Source organism: Chionomys nivalis, chromosome 11 (assembly GCF_950005125.1).
Source record: "Chionomys nivalis chromosome 11, mChiNiv1.1, whole genome shotgun sequence".
NCBI lineage: Eukaryota > Metazoa > Chordata > Mammalia > Rodentia > Cricetidae > Chionomys > Chionomys nivalis.
In genome coordinates, this window is record NC_080096.1 from 29988046 (window position 1) to 30004762 (window position 16717).

The window sequence follows — 16717 nt, forward strand, 5'->3', positions numbered from 1 at the left end:
GCGGTGGTGGCGCACACCTTTAATCCCAGCACTCGGGAGGCAGAGGCAGGCGGATCTTTGTGAGTTCGAGACCAGCCTGGTCTACAGAGCTAGTTCCAGGACAGGCTCCAAAGCCACAGAGAAACCCTGTCTCGGAAAAAAAACCAAAAAAAAAAAAAAAAAAAAAAAAAAAAGTTATAGTCCCTCTCCATGAAAAGGATCTTTGCATATATACATAGAACTTGAAACCAGGTGATGGTGGCACACACCTTTAAAGCAAGTTCCAGGACAGCCAGGACTATACAAAGAGACTCTGTTTTGATAAAACCAACCAACCAACCAACCAACCAACCAACCAACCAACCAAATCCAACTTGAGATGCCTCAGGAACTAGAACTGAGCTTGCTCGTCGCCCTAGGCTTGGGAGCTCATTTACAAGTTGTGCCACAGGCCCTCCACTCACCCCCACGCCCCCAGCCTCCAACTTGGGTGGCAGGTGCCACCAGCCCGCATCTTTCCAGATTGGATTTTTGAGGTGGCCGGAATCCGAGAGCCACCACAGCTGCAGTGGGGGCATTCAGGGCAAGCCACAAGTGGAGGCAGGAGGAGGCCTATGATCTTCATGTCCTGCTGGCTCCTGCGGGGGGCATGGGAGGTGCTCGCCCTGGGCTCTCACAGTTCCCTGGCCCGGGGTATTAGGACCTGGCATGGAGGCAGAGAGAAGCAGGCTCTAGGAAGTGGGCGGGGTCTGCACACGAACCTCTGTGATCTCACGAAGGCCAACAATGCCTTCTGATTGAGCCACAGGCAGCAAGCAGGATTGGGGGATTCTGAGCAAGGATGGTCCTCAACAACCATACTCTTGGCCAGACACTGTAAGCAGACACAGCTGCTCAAGCACCACAGCTTGGCCATGGCGGCCCTTGGAGCAGCTTCCAGAACTGAGGGTCCAAATCCACTTCTCCCCTGCACCACCCCTCCAGACCCCAGTGCTCACACAAGCCAATAGTTGCCACCTTTCTGGCTCTGCTGGCTAAAGTCTTCACCTCCTTGGTTCTCAACCCCAAGCTCCACAGAGTGCTGACAGGACCTAGCTGCTTCCAGGAAGAACCAAAATGTACAGGGTGGGGTCCATGGTTCCCTTGATAGAAGACCCTTTTCTGTGCCAAACAGTCATTTCTTGTTAGAGATTATTATCTAGAAGGACCTACAAATCAGCTAGGCTTGGGTGACATGCAGCCTCTGCCAATGAGACCCTCGAGGGCAGCTTAGCTTAGGTAAGCTTTCTTTTCTTTTTCTTTTTTTTTCTCCAAGTCAGGGTTTCTCTGAGTAGTCCTGGCTGTCTTGGAACTTGCTCTGTAGACCAGGCTGGCCTCAAAGAGATCTGCCTGCCTCTGCCTTCCCAGAGCTGGGATTAAAGGCATTTATCACCACTACCTAGCAGGATTTTTTTTATGTGCACTGATGTTTTGCCTGCATGCATGTCTCTGTGAGGGTGTCAGATCACCTGGAACTGGAGTTACAGACAGTTGTGAGCTCCCATGTGGTGCTGGGTATTGAACCTGGGTCCTTTGGAAGAGCAGTCAGTGCTCTTAACTGCTAGGGCCATCTCTCCAGCCCCAACTACCTTTTATTATTATTAAAAACTGATTTATTGCTGTGTGTATGATATGGGAGAAGGAACACACGTGTCATGCCACACATGTGGAAGTCAGAGGACAACCTCTGGAGCTGATTCTCTCCTTCCTCCTGTGAGTTTTGGGGACCAGTATCAGGTCTCCAGGCTTGCACAGAAAGACCTTTACAAACTGAGTCATCTTGTAGGCTCCAGGTAAAGACTTCATTACACATTTTCCCACTTCTAGTAAGTAGCCCTGATTACTGGGAGCAAGGGGGAGACCTTCAATCAAATAGCTGTTTGCCTTCCTGTGGGCAGCCAATTTGAAGGCATGCCTGAACTTTTTGGTGCATGTAGATTGGAGGCAGAAGCTTGGGCGGGGAACTTGAGGGAATTAAGACAATGGAGTACAGACAGGAAGAGGCCCAGTCCCTCAGAGTGGCTGAATGAGGCTCTGTGAAGACCTGGCAGGTGCTAAATGGCTTCACGAAGGTGCAGTGTTGACAGCTGTCTAACTGACAAAGGGAAGCAACTTGGGCAGAGGCTGGGGTCCGCAAGGTGCTGGGTGCTGTGGGCACCTGGACTGTGGTACTAGAAGAGTTCCTAGAGATAATCTGGCTATGGCTCCTTGTTTTACATGTGTAAACACCAATATTAAATGAAGAGACAACCTTCTTGCCAAGTAATTTGGATGTCAACTGGTTAACAGGACATGGGCATTTGTATTGGTTTTTATTTATAAACAAACTGACATAAAATAGTTCAGATGGCAGTGGGGGCAGCAGTGCTGCTGGCTTGCTTAGGAGGAAGCACAGAAGCTAGCAGAGGGCAACCCCTCCAGCCTGGAGGTCCTCCGTCCCACCTTGGGGCCATGGCCTAGAGGCATTGGGCCCCATCTTTTGCAGCAATTCTGAACAGGGCAGGGAGCTGTCATGTGGGCAGGGTGGTGGGAAAATACATCAGAGAGAGAGAGAGAGAGAGAGAGAGAGAGAGAGAGACTGGGGCTACAAAGGGCCTAATGTGGGAAGAGGGACCCTCACCTTTCCATGCCCAGTCAGCCATATGCCTCTGTCCATCCCAGAGAGAAAGAGCCCTAGGGCAGTGTCCTCTGGAACAGGGTCATACTTCTCTGGAGAGGCCCTCTCTGGAACACAGAGGGTGGTCTCCTTCCCAAAAATCTCTGGTGCAAGAAAAGCATGAAGTCCAAGTGCCAGAAGCAATAAATTAGCAACAAGAAAGGAGCTTTTAAAAAAAGGTCTGCACCATAAGTTCAGAGTCTGGGGATCTGGTGAGAAGGCATGAGCTGGGGGCCATGGGACCCTCTCCCAAGTCCAGGAGGCGGTGAGGGGCCTGGGTGTCGGGGCCTTTCAAGGTCCTAGAGTTGGCCTTTTCCTCCATCTCTTTGCAAGGTGCTCAGTCTAAACTTGTGGGGAGTGGCTTGGCAAGCCTTGAGAAATAAATAGGAGGGGCCTGGGAGCCACAGCAGGCCAAGGGGAAGAGCACCACCAGCCCTGGGCCCACACTCTTCCCTCCTCAGTCCTTCATGGAAGGACACATCATGGTAGGAGGGGCAGCAGTGGTGGTTCTCCAGCCTCCTGGAGTCCTGAGGTCACCCAGAGCCCTATGGAGGTGCCTGGGAGCTGGCTGGCGGCTTCCGGGGAGAAGAATGCCTCCTGTTCAGAACTTGCCCTGCTTCAGCCGGTCAATGTGAAAGGAGAGCTTGAGGGCGGGCCCCAGCTTCAGGCCCATGTACTTCATCATCATGTCACTGCGCAGCAGGAGCAGGGCCTTGCCATCGATCTCCTGGGGTGGGGAGGAGCCACCATCAGATGCCTGGTTGGTCTGACTGCCTCAGGTGCCAATGATGACACAGAGCAGTGCAAGGCACACAGTGCAGTCAGGCTGCCAGGATCTTGAAGCCTGCCTGCCTTTTCATCTCCCTGGCGCTCTGAGCACATCTCTCCAGGCAGGCACTAAGGGGCTGCTCCTCCCACCTTGCTCTTCACTGCTGCTTTTGTGTCCTAGGCCTCTGAGAGGCCTTGCAAGGAGTGCACCTGTGCCTTCTGTTTTGCCATCTACCCTCAAGATACACTGCGCACTGAGCCACAGTGGGCCTCTTGGGGGCAGTGCTGACTTTCAGGCTTGCTCTGGAGCCCTTGCAAACACACCTAAAAGATTTCTGTGGTCAGTGAAGGGGCAGACTTTGTAACCACAGGAAGGCTGGCACCAAGCAGCACAGAGGTAGAGAAATGGGTGTGAGCCCTAAAGTTGGGGGTGTGGTCAGAGCAGGAAGAGCAATGCTTAGGCATTGGTCTCTTGAAGGGAGCAGAGGAGGGGACTTGTGATAAGGATTTTAACTTAGGCTAAAATCCTTGAATCTTGTAACAAAGCAGATGGAGTAAGGTACTCTTGGGAAAAGAGATAGACCCCTCTAACCTAGAACTGAGCCCCAAACCACAAATCCAGTGGGAATCTGGCTCAATGAAAGCCTATGCTAAGAGACTGAGGTAAACACAGCACCCAGTGGGGTCTGCTTGAGATGGCATCATTTATGTTGTTTCAGTGGACATAGAACACAGCCACACCCTTTAAGATTGAGAGGTTGCCACACACACAGGAGGTCAGACAGAGGCACTTACGTGTTTTCGGAAGAGGTCAGCATGGGGTCCGAGCTGAGGATCTGCTTCCCGGACAAACTGCATCACATCCTCCACTGACCATGAAGAAGGGTCCCGGCCACTCAGGCGAGGGGCATCTCGGCTCTCCAGATACCGATCTGACCCTGAAGGACAGAAGGACACCTACCATAATGCAAGTAATGACCACTGGTCCATTCCCACTAGCCTCCTGGCACACTCCATGGCTTCAGAGGTGATGCTCACAGTGACATTCAAGTGGTAAGAGATGATTGGAGGTTGCCCATGGAATGAAGACTTTTTCCATAGAGAATTCACAACTTCGTTCTGTAATGCAGGTCTGGTTTTGGGGAATTTTTCACTGGGGCAGTGAATCACACTGAACCTGAGGGAGGTATCAACAAGGCTTCCTGGGTTTGGTGGCGGGGCAGGAAGGAGTGGGTACTTATTTTTGTCTTGGCTTTGGGGACCAGATAAATAATGGTTTTTGAGTGAAGCAAGAGCCAGTTCTTTGGGGACTGGAGATAAAACTGACAGAGCAACAGAACATACTCTGGATCCTCTCCTAAGGCCTGGACTAGGCAAAAACTTTTTGCCTTGGCTGCTAGGAATCTCAGTATTTATTTAGGGGTCTGTTTGCAGCTTTTTTTTTTTTAAATCTCAATCGTGGTTGAAACACAGCTCTTCTACTTTCCCTGTGTGACTTGGGATCTGACTGCTTTGGTCATCCACCATTGTAGATCCCTTGTGCATGTATTCCCTCTGCCTTCCTTCCTTCTAGTCCTTCAGCTTCTCCATTTCTTCAGGCAAACTCCAGCTTAGCTAAGGAGGTCTTGGCTCCAAGGACCAGATCCTTTCTGTTTCAATGCTGAAATAAATGGTCCCTCAAAGCAGTAATGGAATCTTGTCAGTTCCCTCTGATTCACTGCCATGGTCTCCCATTGTCCAGGGAGGGGAACCTGAATTCCTACAGTGCTGATGGAGCGGAGTGAGGTACGCCTCACGACATACTCCATACTGATCTGCCCCTACTTACCCACTCTGGAACAAGCCAACTCGTCTTCTGACTTGTCTAGCATGTCCTTTTCTAACCTGACTCCTCACATTTGCACCTGTCTCAATTATCTGCCTTCTCTGATCTTGTCACTCTCAGTCGGTTTACCATGGGCACATGTCACACCATTATACTTTCATGCACTCATTTATTTCGTGTGCATTAACTGTGCCCCCTATATAGAATGTAAGTAGTACCATGTTCCTTACACATGAAAGAGTAACTGGTCTGACACACTGATGCCTGAGTATGTTTCTCAGTGAGGTGAGGTGACTAGCTAAGATTACCCAGCAAGGAAGGAGAAGAGTTAGTTCTTTATCCTTGACTTGTCTGTTCCTTTTTCTGTAGAGAGCTAACCTCCCTGCAGTGACAAGGGGCCAGGTTAGCACACTTGTATCTGATCCTCTGGATTAAAGAAATAAGAAAGGGAAAAGACTCAAATTCTTAATTTTTTTGAAACAAGCAATCTATAGCTTATCAGATTGGATCTTCCAGTCTTAGAGGTTCTTCATGGACAAAAGAGTTTTGAATATGAGCTGGCAGAGATTCCTGATGTGCTTGAAGCTGAGAGCCCAGAGCTAGTGGGAGAGGCAGCCCATTACTGTGATCCCTGCCAGACGGGACCTTGCCTTGGTGGAGATGGAAATACAGTAACTCACCACATACCTGGGGAATGACTTCGTTTCCAAAATGATTCCATGTCCCTCCTTTCATTTGTTCCTTTCAACACTCCTGCGGAAAGACCAGGCTGAGATGAGAAATTCTATTCTTCATGAGGAACACTCTGCAGATGGGAGACCTGAGCTGAGACAACTTACTCAAGCCTCAGGGTGAGGAAGCTGAGGGAGCTGCGTCTCAGCTCCACCTCTACTTGACAGTTCTCTACTTCATTTAGCCTCTCTCCAGGGCTGGGGTAGAACACGGGCTTCTTCCTCTGTCTCAGTCCTTATGAAAGCTCTCTTCAAAGTCATCTCTCACTTCTTGTATTGGAATCTTTATTTTTCTACACTTCACATACCCTGGGCTGGGGGAAGCCAGGCTAGGGTTTGAGGATAGTATCCTCCTGGCTTCCTGTTGGTGTTTCTAGACCATCCTTCTATGAAACTTAGAGGCCAACCCTATAAGCAACCACCTGCTCTTTCTGGCCTCAATTATTAATAAATCTCTGTGTTGCGTTCCCTTATTAAATGAAGACTTCTGGTGCTTCACTCACCCCTTTCTGTCCCACCCCAGTTCCTACTGCTCTCTGGGGGGCAACCCACTGACCTGTCTACAACAGCGGCAGTGCTCTCACCTCTCCTCTATGTCAGACACCACTGCTAAGGCCACTAGGCCACTGCCTGGTGTTTATCAGCATTTGGAACAAATGCTCCAGAATTTTAAGTACACTCTTCTCTGACACCAACTGCCCGCCTTTCCAGCTTGCTTAAGAGGTACCCCCCAGAGCTACTACGTTACAATGCTTAGCTGTCACTGAGTCTCACTGCTCTCCCTCCAGCCCTACTGATTCTTTTATGTGAAGTCCTACTCTCCTGTACTGTTTTCTCTCCTGGCTCTTGTCTTTCTAGCTCACCAGAAAGTCCTGAGTCCCAAACTGTCTTGTCTTACCTCATATAGAAGACGCTAAGAAACAAAAGAAAACCACAGCTCTTGCAAACTAGTTTCTGCCCACTGCTGGCCCCTGAGGTTTCTTGTAAACCTTCTTTTCTTGACCCACCATATCTTATCTTCTGGAGGACTGGTTTAGTCTTTCAGACTCATAAGGTCTTCCCTACGCAGTCTTTCCTCTGTTCACGGACGACTGCCAGAGAAGGTGTATCTACTAATCTGTCTGCCTGTGCTCTGGACTCCTACTACTTCCCACCATTCCTTTCTCCTTTGCTATCGACCTAACGTCTCAGAAGTTCAAGCTGTCTGTTGACAAACATGCCCAAGTGCTCCATTCTGTAAGAATTTCTTCAGACTCACAGCTCTCTCTGTCCTTTATTTTAAGTAAATTCTCCCTCAATATTTTATTAACTCATGGCAATCTGCCTTCCCAATGTCTCTAGATAAGATTATCAAATTCTACCTACGAATTATTGAATCTTGCAGATATTCCTCAGGCCTGATGCTACTTGAATACTCTTGGATTGTCCAGCCACCATCCAATCAACTTTCCTTCCTCCTCATACTGAATGCATTTCCTCCCGTGTCAACTTCTATCCCTGTTTTTACCTTTCGAACTTTGCCTACTAGGACTCCACCTTTGGTAAGCTGCTCTTTTCATCCTTTATTTCTGGGAATTCGTCCACTGTAAAGTTTCAATACACGGATGACTATTAAACACTTAACTTCAGCTCTGTACTATCCTGCTGTCTCTTGTGTATCTCTAAGATTATTCACGGTATCCCCTCTCTTCCATTTCTAGGTCTTTCTTAGTGAATGGTACCCATTTAGCCTCCTGCATCTAGGTAGCTAAACCTGGGAGACAGTTTCCACTTCATCCTTCCTCACATTTACCTAATGAGTAGTCGCCACCATCGCCCGGCCTAAGCCCTGACAATTTCATACTATCAATTGTGTATCTTTATTGATTTACAAGTATCTTTTAAAAGCTTGTCTTCTGGCCGGGCGGTGGTGGCGCATGCCTTTAATCCCAGCACTTGGGAGGCAGAGGCAGGTGAATCTCTGTGAGTTCAAGACCAGCCTGATCTACAAGAGCTAGTTCCAGGACAGGCTCCAAAGCCACAGAGAAACCCTGTCTCGAAAAACCAAAAAAAAAAAAAAAAAAAAAAAAGTAAAAAGAAAACAAGCTTGTCTTCTGTATAAGACATTTAAAAAGGTAATTTGTATCCTCCTCATACAAAATACAAATGGTATTCAAATAAATGACTAAGGGCTGGAAGGATAAATCCTTGCCTGTCCCTTTTAGTTCTAGGTATCTGGTTCTCAAGTTATGTTTTTTTGTTTTGTTGTTTCAAACCAAGCCCAGAACACCAGTTACATGCCAATATTGAGCATAGCTCCAGTCCCAATACCATGCAGTAGGGCAGCAATGCTCGTTTCCTTTTGAACTCACTGAGCCCAGGAACAAGGGAAAGGAGTCATGAGAACCACAGAACCATGATCAGCTTACCCCTGGAGCAGAGCCTGCGCACAGCTGAGGCAGTGCTCAATGGGAGGCCACAGGAGGGAGCCAAGGGCCGATAACCAGGAGTTCGAATGTTCTGGGAAGTGCCGATGAGGCTGGCAGGCTTCAAGGCAGTGTCCATCAAGTCTGAGTGTGTCTCCAAGGACCGGGCCAGGCTATTCCCCAGGGCAAAGGATTCACCTGGAAAATAATAAAACCAGGATTAAAGTAAGGACTGGCAGAGTGCTGCTGGCTACAGGTACTTGCCTGAGTGAAAAAAGAGGCAGCAAGACATAAAGTCCTATAGGGATTCAGGATGCCTGTGTATTAGTCATGGCTCCTGGTTCCCACTAAGAGCTCAAGACTTGGATTCCTTCTGGACTCTAGTTTCTCTAGCCTGTTCCTCTTGGCCTGGGATAGCAGTAGGCCTTACCTGTATAAGGACAGAGGGTCAGGGGCTGTGGGAAGGGACACCCATGCTCAGGGGAGGGTTCTGTAGGCAGGTGCCCATGCACACACATATGAAGTCCAGAGGATATTGTGTCTTCCTCTATCACTTTCTACCTAATTCCCTGAGACAAGGTCTCTCATTGAACCTGAAAGTCACTGTTTTGGCTAGTCTGGATGGCTGGTGAGGCCCCAAGATTTGCCTGTCTTTGCCCCCAATGTTGGGTGGAGTTACAGGCACATACAGCTTTGCCCAGGTTTTATGTGAGTACCAAGAATTCAAATGCAAATCTTCAGTTTCAGAGCCAGTGTTCTTAGTTCCTGAGCTGTTCCCCCAGGCCTCAGAGGAATCTTCAGAAGCAGACGCTGACCTGTCAGCAGACGTCTTGGAACTACTCCACGACATCTGGTTAAAGACCTGTCTGCAGAGCCTGCTCCTTCAGTGCCTCAGGTCATCTGTATTGACCTTGCTCTACAGAAGCATTCCAAGGAAGCTGGGGGAGCTCAGGCATAGGGACCAGAACCAGGGTTAGAACTTGACTCTGTCACTCAGCAGAGTGCTTCTCACTGCATCGTGGGGAACCCAGAAGTAGTTCATATATACTACAGTAAGACCAAAGGGTCTGTGAACATCTGCATGCCTTTGGGAAGGGAATCTCATGCCAAATCTATACCTCTATGGGCAATATCAAATAGTAGAACCTATATCATGGTTCCACTACATCACCAGATCATGGAACCTAAAGCTGATACCATATTGGGATAGCATGCTGGATAGTTTATGTCAGCTTAACACAAGCTAGAGTTATCTGAAAGGAAGGAACCTCTATTGAGAAAATGCCTCCATAAGGTCTAAGCTGTAAGGCATCTTCTTGATAGTATGAAATCACAGGAAGGGACACCTACTCCCAGTCATGCCTTGTTCAAGGCCCTCTTCTTTGGAGAGTGACACCTTGTCTAGATGAGACTAGGTGAATGGCTATGTCTCAGCTGGGGAAGAGAAGAGCTTTCCAGGAAGAAAGGATGGGGCTAAAGGTAGAGAGGAGAATGGGTAGTACCAAAGACTGTATGTGCTTTGGAATTAGTGATTGATGTGGGATGGCCCAGCCTATTTTGAGTGGTGCTACCCTGGGCTAGTGGTCCTGGGTTCTATAAGAAAGCAGGCCGAGCAAGCCAGTAAGCAATCCCCTTCCATGGCCTCTGCATCAGCTCCAGCATCCAGGTTCCTTCCCTCTTTGAATTCCTGTCCTGGCTTCCTTCAGTGATGGACTACAATATGGAAGTGTAAGCCAAATAAACCCTTTCCTCTCCAGCTTGCTTTTTGATCAAGCAGTAGAAGCCCTAACCAAGACAGATGGTTCTACTTAAACCAAATCAGTTCCTTAGCCACAGCATTGACTGTACATATATTAGGGACTTAAATATCAGAAGATCTTACTGACCCAGTGTTTATCTTTGAGATTTTGTGGCTAAATATAAATTTATTACCAGGCTAAGAGACCCTCACCAGTAAGATGTCTTAGGATTTTAGGACTATTTCTATTATCTAAGTTAGCTTAGCAAGCATGGACCCAAAGTCAAATCTATTTTTAGGTAACTATTTATCTTCTGCAGGAGGTTAGTTGTGGGAGGTATTTTCCTAGAAGTGATTTGAAAAGACAAGTCTTTGAGGCTCCAGAGTCCCCACACTCTATCTGCAGTTGAGGTTCCCCACTCCTGCTTTCCAGGGGAGATGGCAGGGCAGTAGCAAGCATGTCCCATTTTGAGACATAAGCAGAAAGTCAACCCCCAAACTAGGAGACCTGCTTCTTCTTCTGGCTTCTTCCATTTTCAGCGCAAGGAGTTTGTCTTCTCTGAGGTCCTGCTCCCTTGTGTATAAAGACAGGGAGAGTACCAAATGAGAAGATGAATCTGAGGAACTGCTATTTTGTTTTCATTCAGAGTTACAACAACGACTTTGAGTTCTCTGCTTGCCATATAGCAGAGTCAGCTCACTTTTCCAGTGCATGTTGACTTAGCTATGGCTGAAAATCATGCCTGTTTCCCTTAGCTAAGATGTGAGGAAAATTAACACACAGTGTTAGGAATCATCGGAGTTGACACAGATCAATGAAAGTCTCTTCCCTTCAACAGTGCTAAGGATGCCACTTAGGTCTGGATTCTGAGTTGAGTGAAAGCCTGGTCTGGGGATGTCTAAAACTAGGCATGGCCAGTAGATCTTGCCCTAAGAAGGTGTACTAGGAAAATGAGACATCATTCCCACACTTATAAGGCACTGGTCCTTGTAAGGTTGGTAAGATGGGGTCTTTGCTGCCTCTGGTAGGGAATGGCCTGGACAAGACCATAACCCTTTCCAGCTGTGCTCCACAGAGCCCCAGGGTTCTTTGTAGGGAAGCTCTGGGCCTTATCCCAGCATCAGTGGAAACATAATCTCATTTTTTTTGCAAAAATAACTTTTGTTAATAACAATGAAATTTCCTCTGTCTTCCTTTTGTCACAAAGTGATTCCATTTTCAAAATCCTGTAGCTCATAGAAATAAGAACTGTCAGCTCATGAGGGTGCCCTTCATGAGCACATAGGTTTTCTTATGGGACCATTATGGTTTTGGGTGACTGATGTGTTAATTGAAGCACACTGTTAAGACCAGTTTAAACATCCAATTGCTAGGGATACCTCATCTGAGACAACTACGTAATTACTGTTCCTTTTGTTTGTAATATTTACAACTTTACTGCTTCTAAATCTACTGTATTTTGTTATCCTTCCAATTAAGCTCAGATGTCTCAGATCCCAGCATGGAGAAGGGGAAGTTTTATCCCTTACAAGAAGCTGTTTGCAGCTGACACTTTGGGGAAGGGGGAAATCAGCTTTCTCCAATGCGGTGTCACTGTCCTATACCCAGGAGTAGTTAGTTGTCAACACAAAACCACAAAATGGACTCTCATTTGTGTCTGTGATTTTTGTCTGTTATTTTTTTGCCTTACTAGTTCTTTTTGGTCTGTTTTGACTTTTGTTTCTTATTTTCTTATTTATTTGAGAGAGTGAGTGCATGAAGTTGGTTGGGTGGGGATGCGGGGAGGATCTGGGCTACGGAGCAGAAAAGGGCGTGCCACAGCATGGGCAAGGCCTGCACTTGTTCAGTGCTCTCACAGCTCTAGCTCCATGTTCGTCCAGCTTCCCTGCAAGGAAAGCCCGGCTGTGAGCCTGGAACCTTGGAAACATTATATTCTCTATGCTCAGTGGTTCTTCGACCTCTGCTTTGATCAAGACCCCAATGAATGGTTGCACTCTTGGGGGATTTTTTTAAAATGATGATGCCCTTTTTTTTTTAAAAGATTTTATTTATTTATTAAGTATACAGAAGAGGGCACCATTATAGAGATGGTTGTGAACCACCACGTGGTTGCTGGGAATTGAACTCAGGACCTCTGGAAGAGCAACCATTGCTCTTAACTTCTGAGCCACTTCTCCAGCCTTTCTCTTGGGGGATTTTTGGTAGTCATTTTATTGAGAGGTCTCATGGATAAAATGCCCTCTTTTTTTTTAAAGTTAAAATCTGTCTTCTTACAAATTGGTCCCCATGTTCTACTCTCTGTACTTCAAAAGAACAATTCTGAGTCCTTCCTGTCTTCCCAGACTTCCCTGGGAGTATTTACTACTTGTGATTTTTCTCCATACTCCTTTCCCATCCTCTCCCTTTCTGGCTACCTTTCACTGGAAATGTTTTTGGGAATGCTGTGCACTAAGATGCATGGGGAGAGAGGCTGTGAGCCCAGGACAAGGGTCTCATCTCTCCCCACTGACACTCTGGAGAGCAGTAGCACACGCTCACTCTCCAGCATCACCACAGAAAAGGTAATTTACATTAACCCTATATGACTAGAGATTTTCCATTTTAATAGATGAGCAAGCTGATGTCTAGACAAAGCACAGTGGAGATGGATAAATGATCATGCCAGAAACAGAACTCAAGTCTGTGAGTCCTCAATGGCACTATTTCCCCTAGAAGGTAACAGTTAAGAAATTTCAAAATGGCAGACCTAGAAGTTACTCTATGTAGATTTTAATTATAGCTAGTGTTAATATCCACAGCAAGTAGCTGAAAAAAATTTCCTGCCTCATATTACCTCCTCTTCAGGGAGTCCCCAGGAGCTCTTTAATGTAGCTCCCACGTCTGGCACTTGACTTAGAGCAGCACATGCAGTCCTGTGGAAGAGGCACTACTCTATGCTGCCTCCTCCAGGAATCCTCTCATCCACTCTCTTTCACAAGTGGCTGGGCTGGAGCATCTCTACTCCATGCTCTTAACCACGTGTCTCTTCCCTCTTAGCTTTCAGGGTGCAGAGGTTCAGTCTGTCTTATCTCGGTCTTCTAAAATCCAGGATAGACTGTAGTAAACAGTGATAATTTAATGACCTTTTTGGTGACCTAAAGCCAAAATGCCTGGATTGGGTCCTTCAAAATGCCAATGCAGTCAGAGAAGACACAAAGAGTAGAGAACGGCTCTAGATAAAGGAAGCTTAAGAGTCAGGACAATGAAATGCACCAAACAATCTTTTATTTGATCCTAAATTAGAGAAAATAAAACAAAAAACAGCTATGAAGGACAATATTGAGACAACTTTGGAAAATCTGATCTGGATGGTATAGTAGCCCAAGAGTATTTTATTTACATTAAATTTATTGAACACAAAAATATCCTGTTTCCCTTCTACCCTTATTCTCATTCATTCTCCTTCCTTCCCTTCTTTCCCCCTCTTCTTTCTCTTTCTGATATAGGGTTTCACTGTGTAGCTTGGCTACCCTTTAATTTGTGAACCTCTTGCCTCAAATTCCTATGGGCTGGAATTACAGGTCCTGTATGTTTTGTGCTCTTTAAAAGTATATATGTCACTCATGTGTGGTATGTATACACACACACACATACACACATACAAAGATATATATAGACATATATATATATATACATACACAAAATATTTCACCTAGCAGTTAACTGTTGTGTGCAAAATAAACAAAAGCCATATATATATACACACACATATTAAGTATATAGATACAAATATATCTGCAGAGAGACAAAGCAAATATTGTATAAAGCTAAAAGCGACTCTTGGTGAAGGACTCATTTTACTTTTGTTGTTGTTGCAATTTTACTGTAGGTTTGAAAGTTTCTAAAATAAAGCAGTGAAAATAGAAATTGCTTCAATTTAGGTAAAGAAGCTTTAAGGGATATGGACTTTTGATGGCTATCTGTTACATTGGAAGTACATGGTCAGCTAGGCAAAGTCCATAGAGGGAGGGAAGTGTGGTGGCAAGGTAGGAAGTGGGGAAAGGGCTCCAGTAAGCAACTCCGTCAATATAGGTGGGACCCATGGATGACACTTCAGTACAAGTGTGTGACTATGCAGATGGGCAGGAATGGCAAAAAACAGGTTCAAAGAAAAGCAAAAGAAAGCTGATACTGATGGAGTTTTCTGCAGAGGGTAGAAGTGTAATCAGGAAAATACAGGTGCTGATGAGATATCAGAGGTAGACCAAAGGGTCAGTAAGACAGCAGGCAGGCAGGGAAGACAAGCTACAGAGCAAAGAGGAGTCAGAAGCCCTGACAAGGGCCTGGCTTGTCTGGGCACAGTTAAAATATTGCTTCTGAGAATCCAACAGAAGACAGGATAAGGCAGTGTGCTGAGAATTTCATGAGCAACTGAGCTAGGTGGGTAGAGGCAGTGCAGTCTGTGTGGAAACAGGGTAGAGAAAAGACACAGAGTCAACAGTTGAAAGGGACACCCCTGTTCTTTGTCTTTTCTTGTAGCTGGTGAGGCAGGAGCAGAGTCTGGATGGAGCTTGCTTCTTTTATCTGGTACTGAATTAGAGAGATACAAACCAGAAGAGAAGTCCCAGGAAAGGCTGTGCCATGACTGGAAGCCCATTGTGGGCATGTTCTCAGTAGCCTCTCAATACTGCTGCCAAAGTACTTTCCTTAGTTCCTGAAGGACAGCGTTTTGTTTAAAAATTTTGAGTTTCTGTTTCTTTGAGCAGCTGCCCCACTGGACACGAACCTTCTCTTTCAGACTTCTAGCAAGGCCTTTCAATAGGAAGCAGAGCCCAGGGCTCCCGAATGACAGTGACTGACAACATTTAACACTTTGTCTGTACCACCTCCATCCTATCCAGTACAACATTATAACTACAACATTATAACTCAAGGCTGTTTTACGGGTTCTGATGCTGAACAAAGCCATCTACAGCAGGTAGTTTAAGAAGTTCCCTGTGAAGGAAAGAACCAGCCGAGGAGCATGGTACAGCTCCAGGACCACATGTTGGTTGCTTGCCACTACATATGAGGAATTTAGGTATCTTTTCGCCTCTAAACACACCAGCAGTTCTCATGTGGTCGCAGAAGTATAGAGGGTCAGAGGAGGAAACTGGGTGTGTGGTCACTTCTCTGAACACATTCTCCAGAAGCGATACTTTAGTCACAAGTCATGAAAAGATCAAGGAAGGGAGCACCTCTCAGACTCAGATTCACCCCCACAGCAAACAGAATAGCCAGTACCTCCTCTCTGCCCAGGACACCATCTACAGGTCTCTTTTAAAGAGAAATTCTTTCATCTTAACAGCAACCTACCTCTCTATGTTTGTGACCAAGCTTGTCCCCCTCCCGCGATTTTGCGTCCTGTACTCCAGATCAGAGATGCCGAGCTCCACTCACTCTTCAAGCTCTCTTGGAAGTGCTTAGTCACTGACCCAGCCACGTGGCATCCGCTTTCTCATTGTGGGTCTGGTATGGTTAACTAAAAAGTTATTTTCCAGTCTAGTTGGAAATAGCACGAACTTGAACTGACTTGTTAGACTGGCAATGCTAGAAGAGTTAGGGCCATGTGCCAAAGAAAAGAATGGATGGCCAATCAACATGGAGCAACTTTCTCAACCTCTATCCTAAGACTAAACCTTGTTGCTGGTAAAGGAGAGCTATATGAGGCCTTTGATGCCAGATTCACCCTGGGAGATGTGCTGGGACTTCATGGGCTCCACACTACAGATGGAAATCACAGGGCAACTTCTAGAGATAGGGGTCCAGAGGAAAGAAATTCCAGAGTGACAGCAAAATCCTGAAGAGCTAAGATGTCTGAAGGCTAAAAGCCCTAGATGTGACCCAGATGTGGCAAGGGATCTCTGGACAGTGGGTGCTAGACTCACAGACCTGAGGGCTGCCCGAGCCCTTGCAGATGCTACTGATTGCCCAGCCCCCTCGCAGCCCATCCCAGCTCCTACCTGGTAGGTACCTGTCGTGGCTGTGGCTGTACTCTGTGGCAGTGAGTGGTAAGTGAGTCTGTGTAAAGGGCTGGTTGCCAAACAGATTGTCACTCCGAAGGTTGTGGCAGAGCTTCTCCAGGAAGCGGAGGACATAAGTGATGCTGTTGACTGCTGGGAGGTTGAGAGTGTGCTGTTCCCGGTCAAACATGGCTGTGGAGTTAAGTAAACAAAGCAAGTCAGTTGTACAGTGCAGTGCTTGCCAGAGAAGCCCAGCTCACTTCTTGTCTTGGGATTGGCTGGTTACACAGAGGCAGTGCCCAGGCTGCTTGCCAGTCTGTCTTCTTCCTGCTCAAGGGCTTTGATTTTTGCTTCTAGCTCCAAAGGGTGTACAATCATGGGAGTGGCCAGGCCAAGTCTGTTGCACCCTCAGGGCTCTGGAATGATTTCACTCAACTGTGAAAACAACTATGAACATAATGCTATCTGCTTCATCACCTGGCTGAGCTTCCTTCAGGAAATGTGTTCGCCCAGGGTGCTATTTTCACTAAAAACTGCCCAAGAACAGGTAAGCTGTATAGAAGGGAATACTGCCATTGGTAGTAAGGGCTTAGG

The 16717-nt window shown here is 46.7% G+C and overlaps 1 protein-coding gene across 9 annotated transcripts in view; it reads right to left on the reverse strand.

The window, feature by feature from the left end:
- Nucleotides 1-2311: 2311 nt before the first annotated feature.
- Scmh1 (Scm polycomb group protein homolog 1) overlaps nucleotides 2312-16717 on the reverse strand; it is a 130062-nt gene continuing 115656 nt past the window's right edge. For all 9 annotated transcript variants that reach the window (XM_057783609.1, XM_057783615.1, XM_057783611.1 and 6 more), the window contains 5 exons: nucleotides 16124-16315; nucleotides 8407-8601; nucleotides 5955-6020; nucleotides 4238-4380; nucleotides 2312-3401 (listed from right to left, as the gene is read on the reverse strand). In XM_057783609.1, coding sequence (XP_057639592.1) covers nucleotides 3276-3401; nucleotides 4238-4380; nucleotides 5955-6020; nucleotides 8407-8601; nucleotides 16124-16315 — 722 coding nt within the window. In that variant the 3' untranslated portion in view covers nucleotides 2312-3275. The remainder of the gene's footprint in view (nucleotides 3402-4237; nucleotides 4381-5954; nucleotides 6021-8406; nucleotides 8602-16123; nucleotides 16316-16717) is intronic.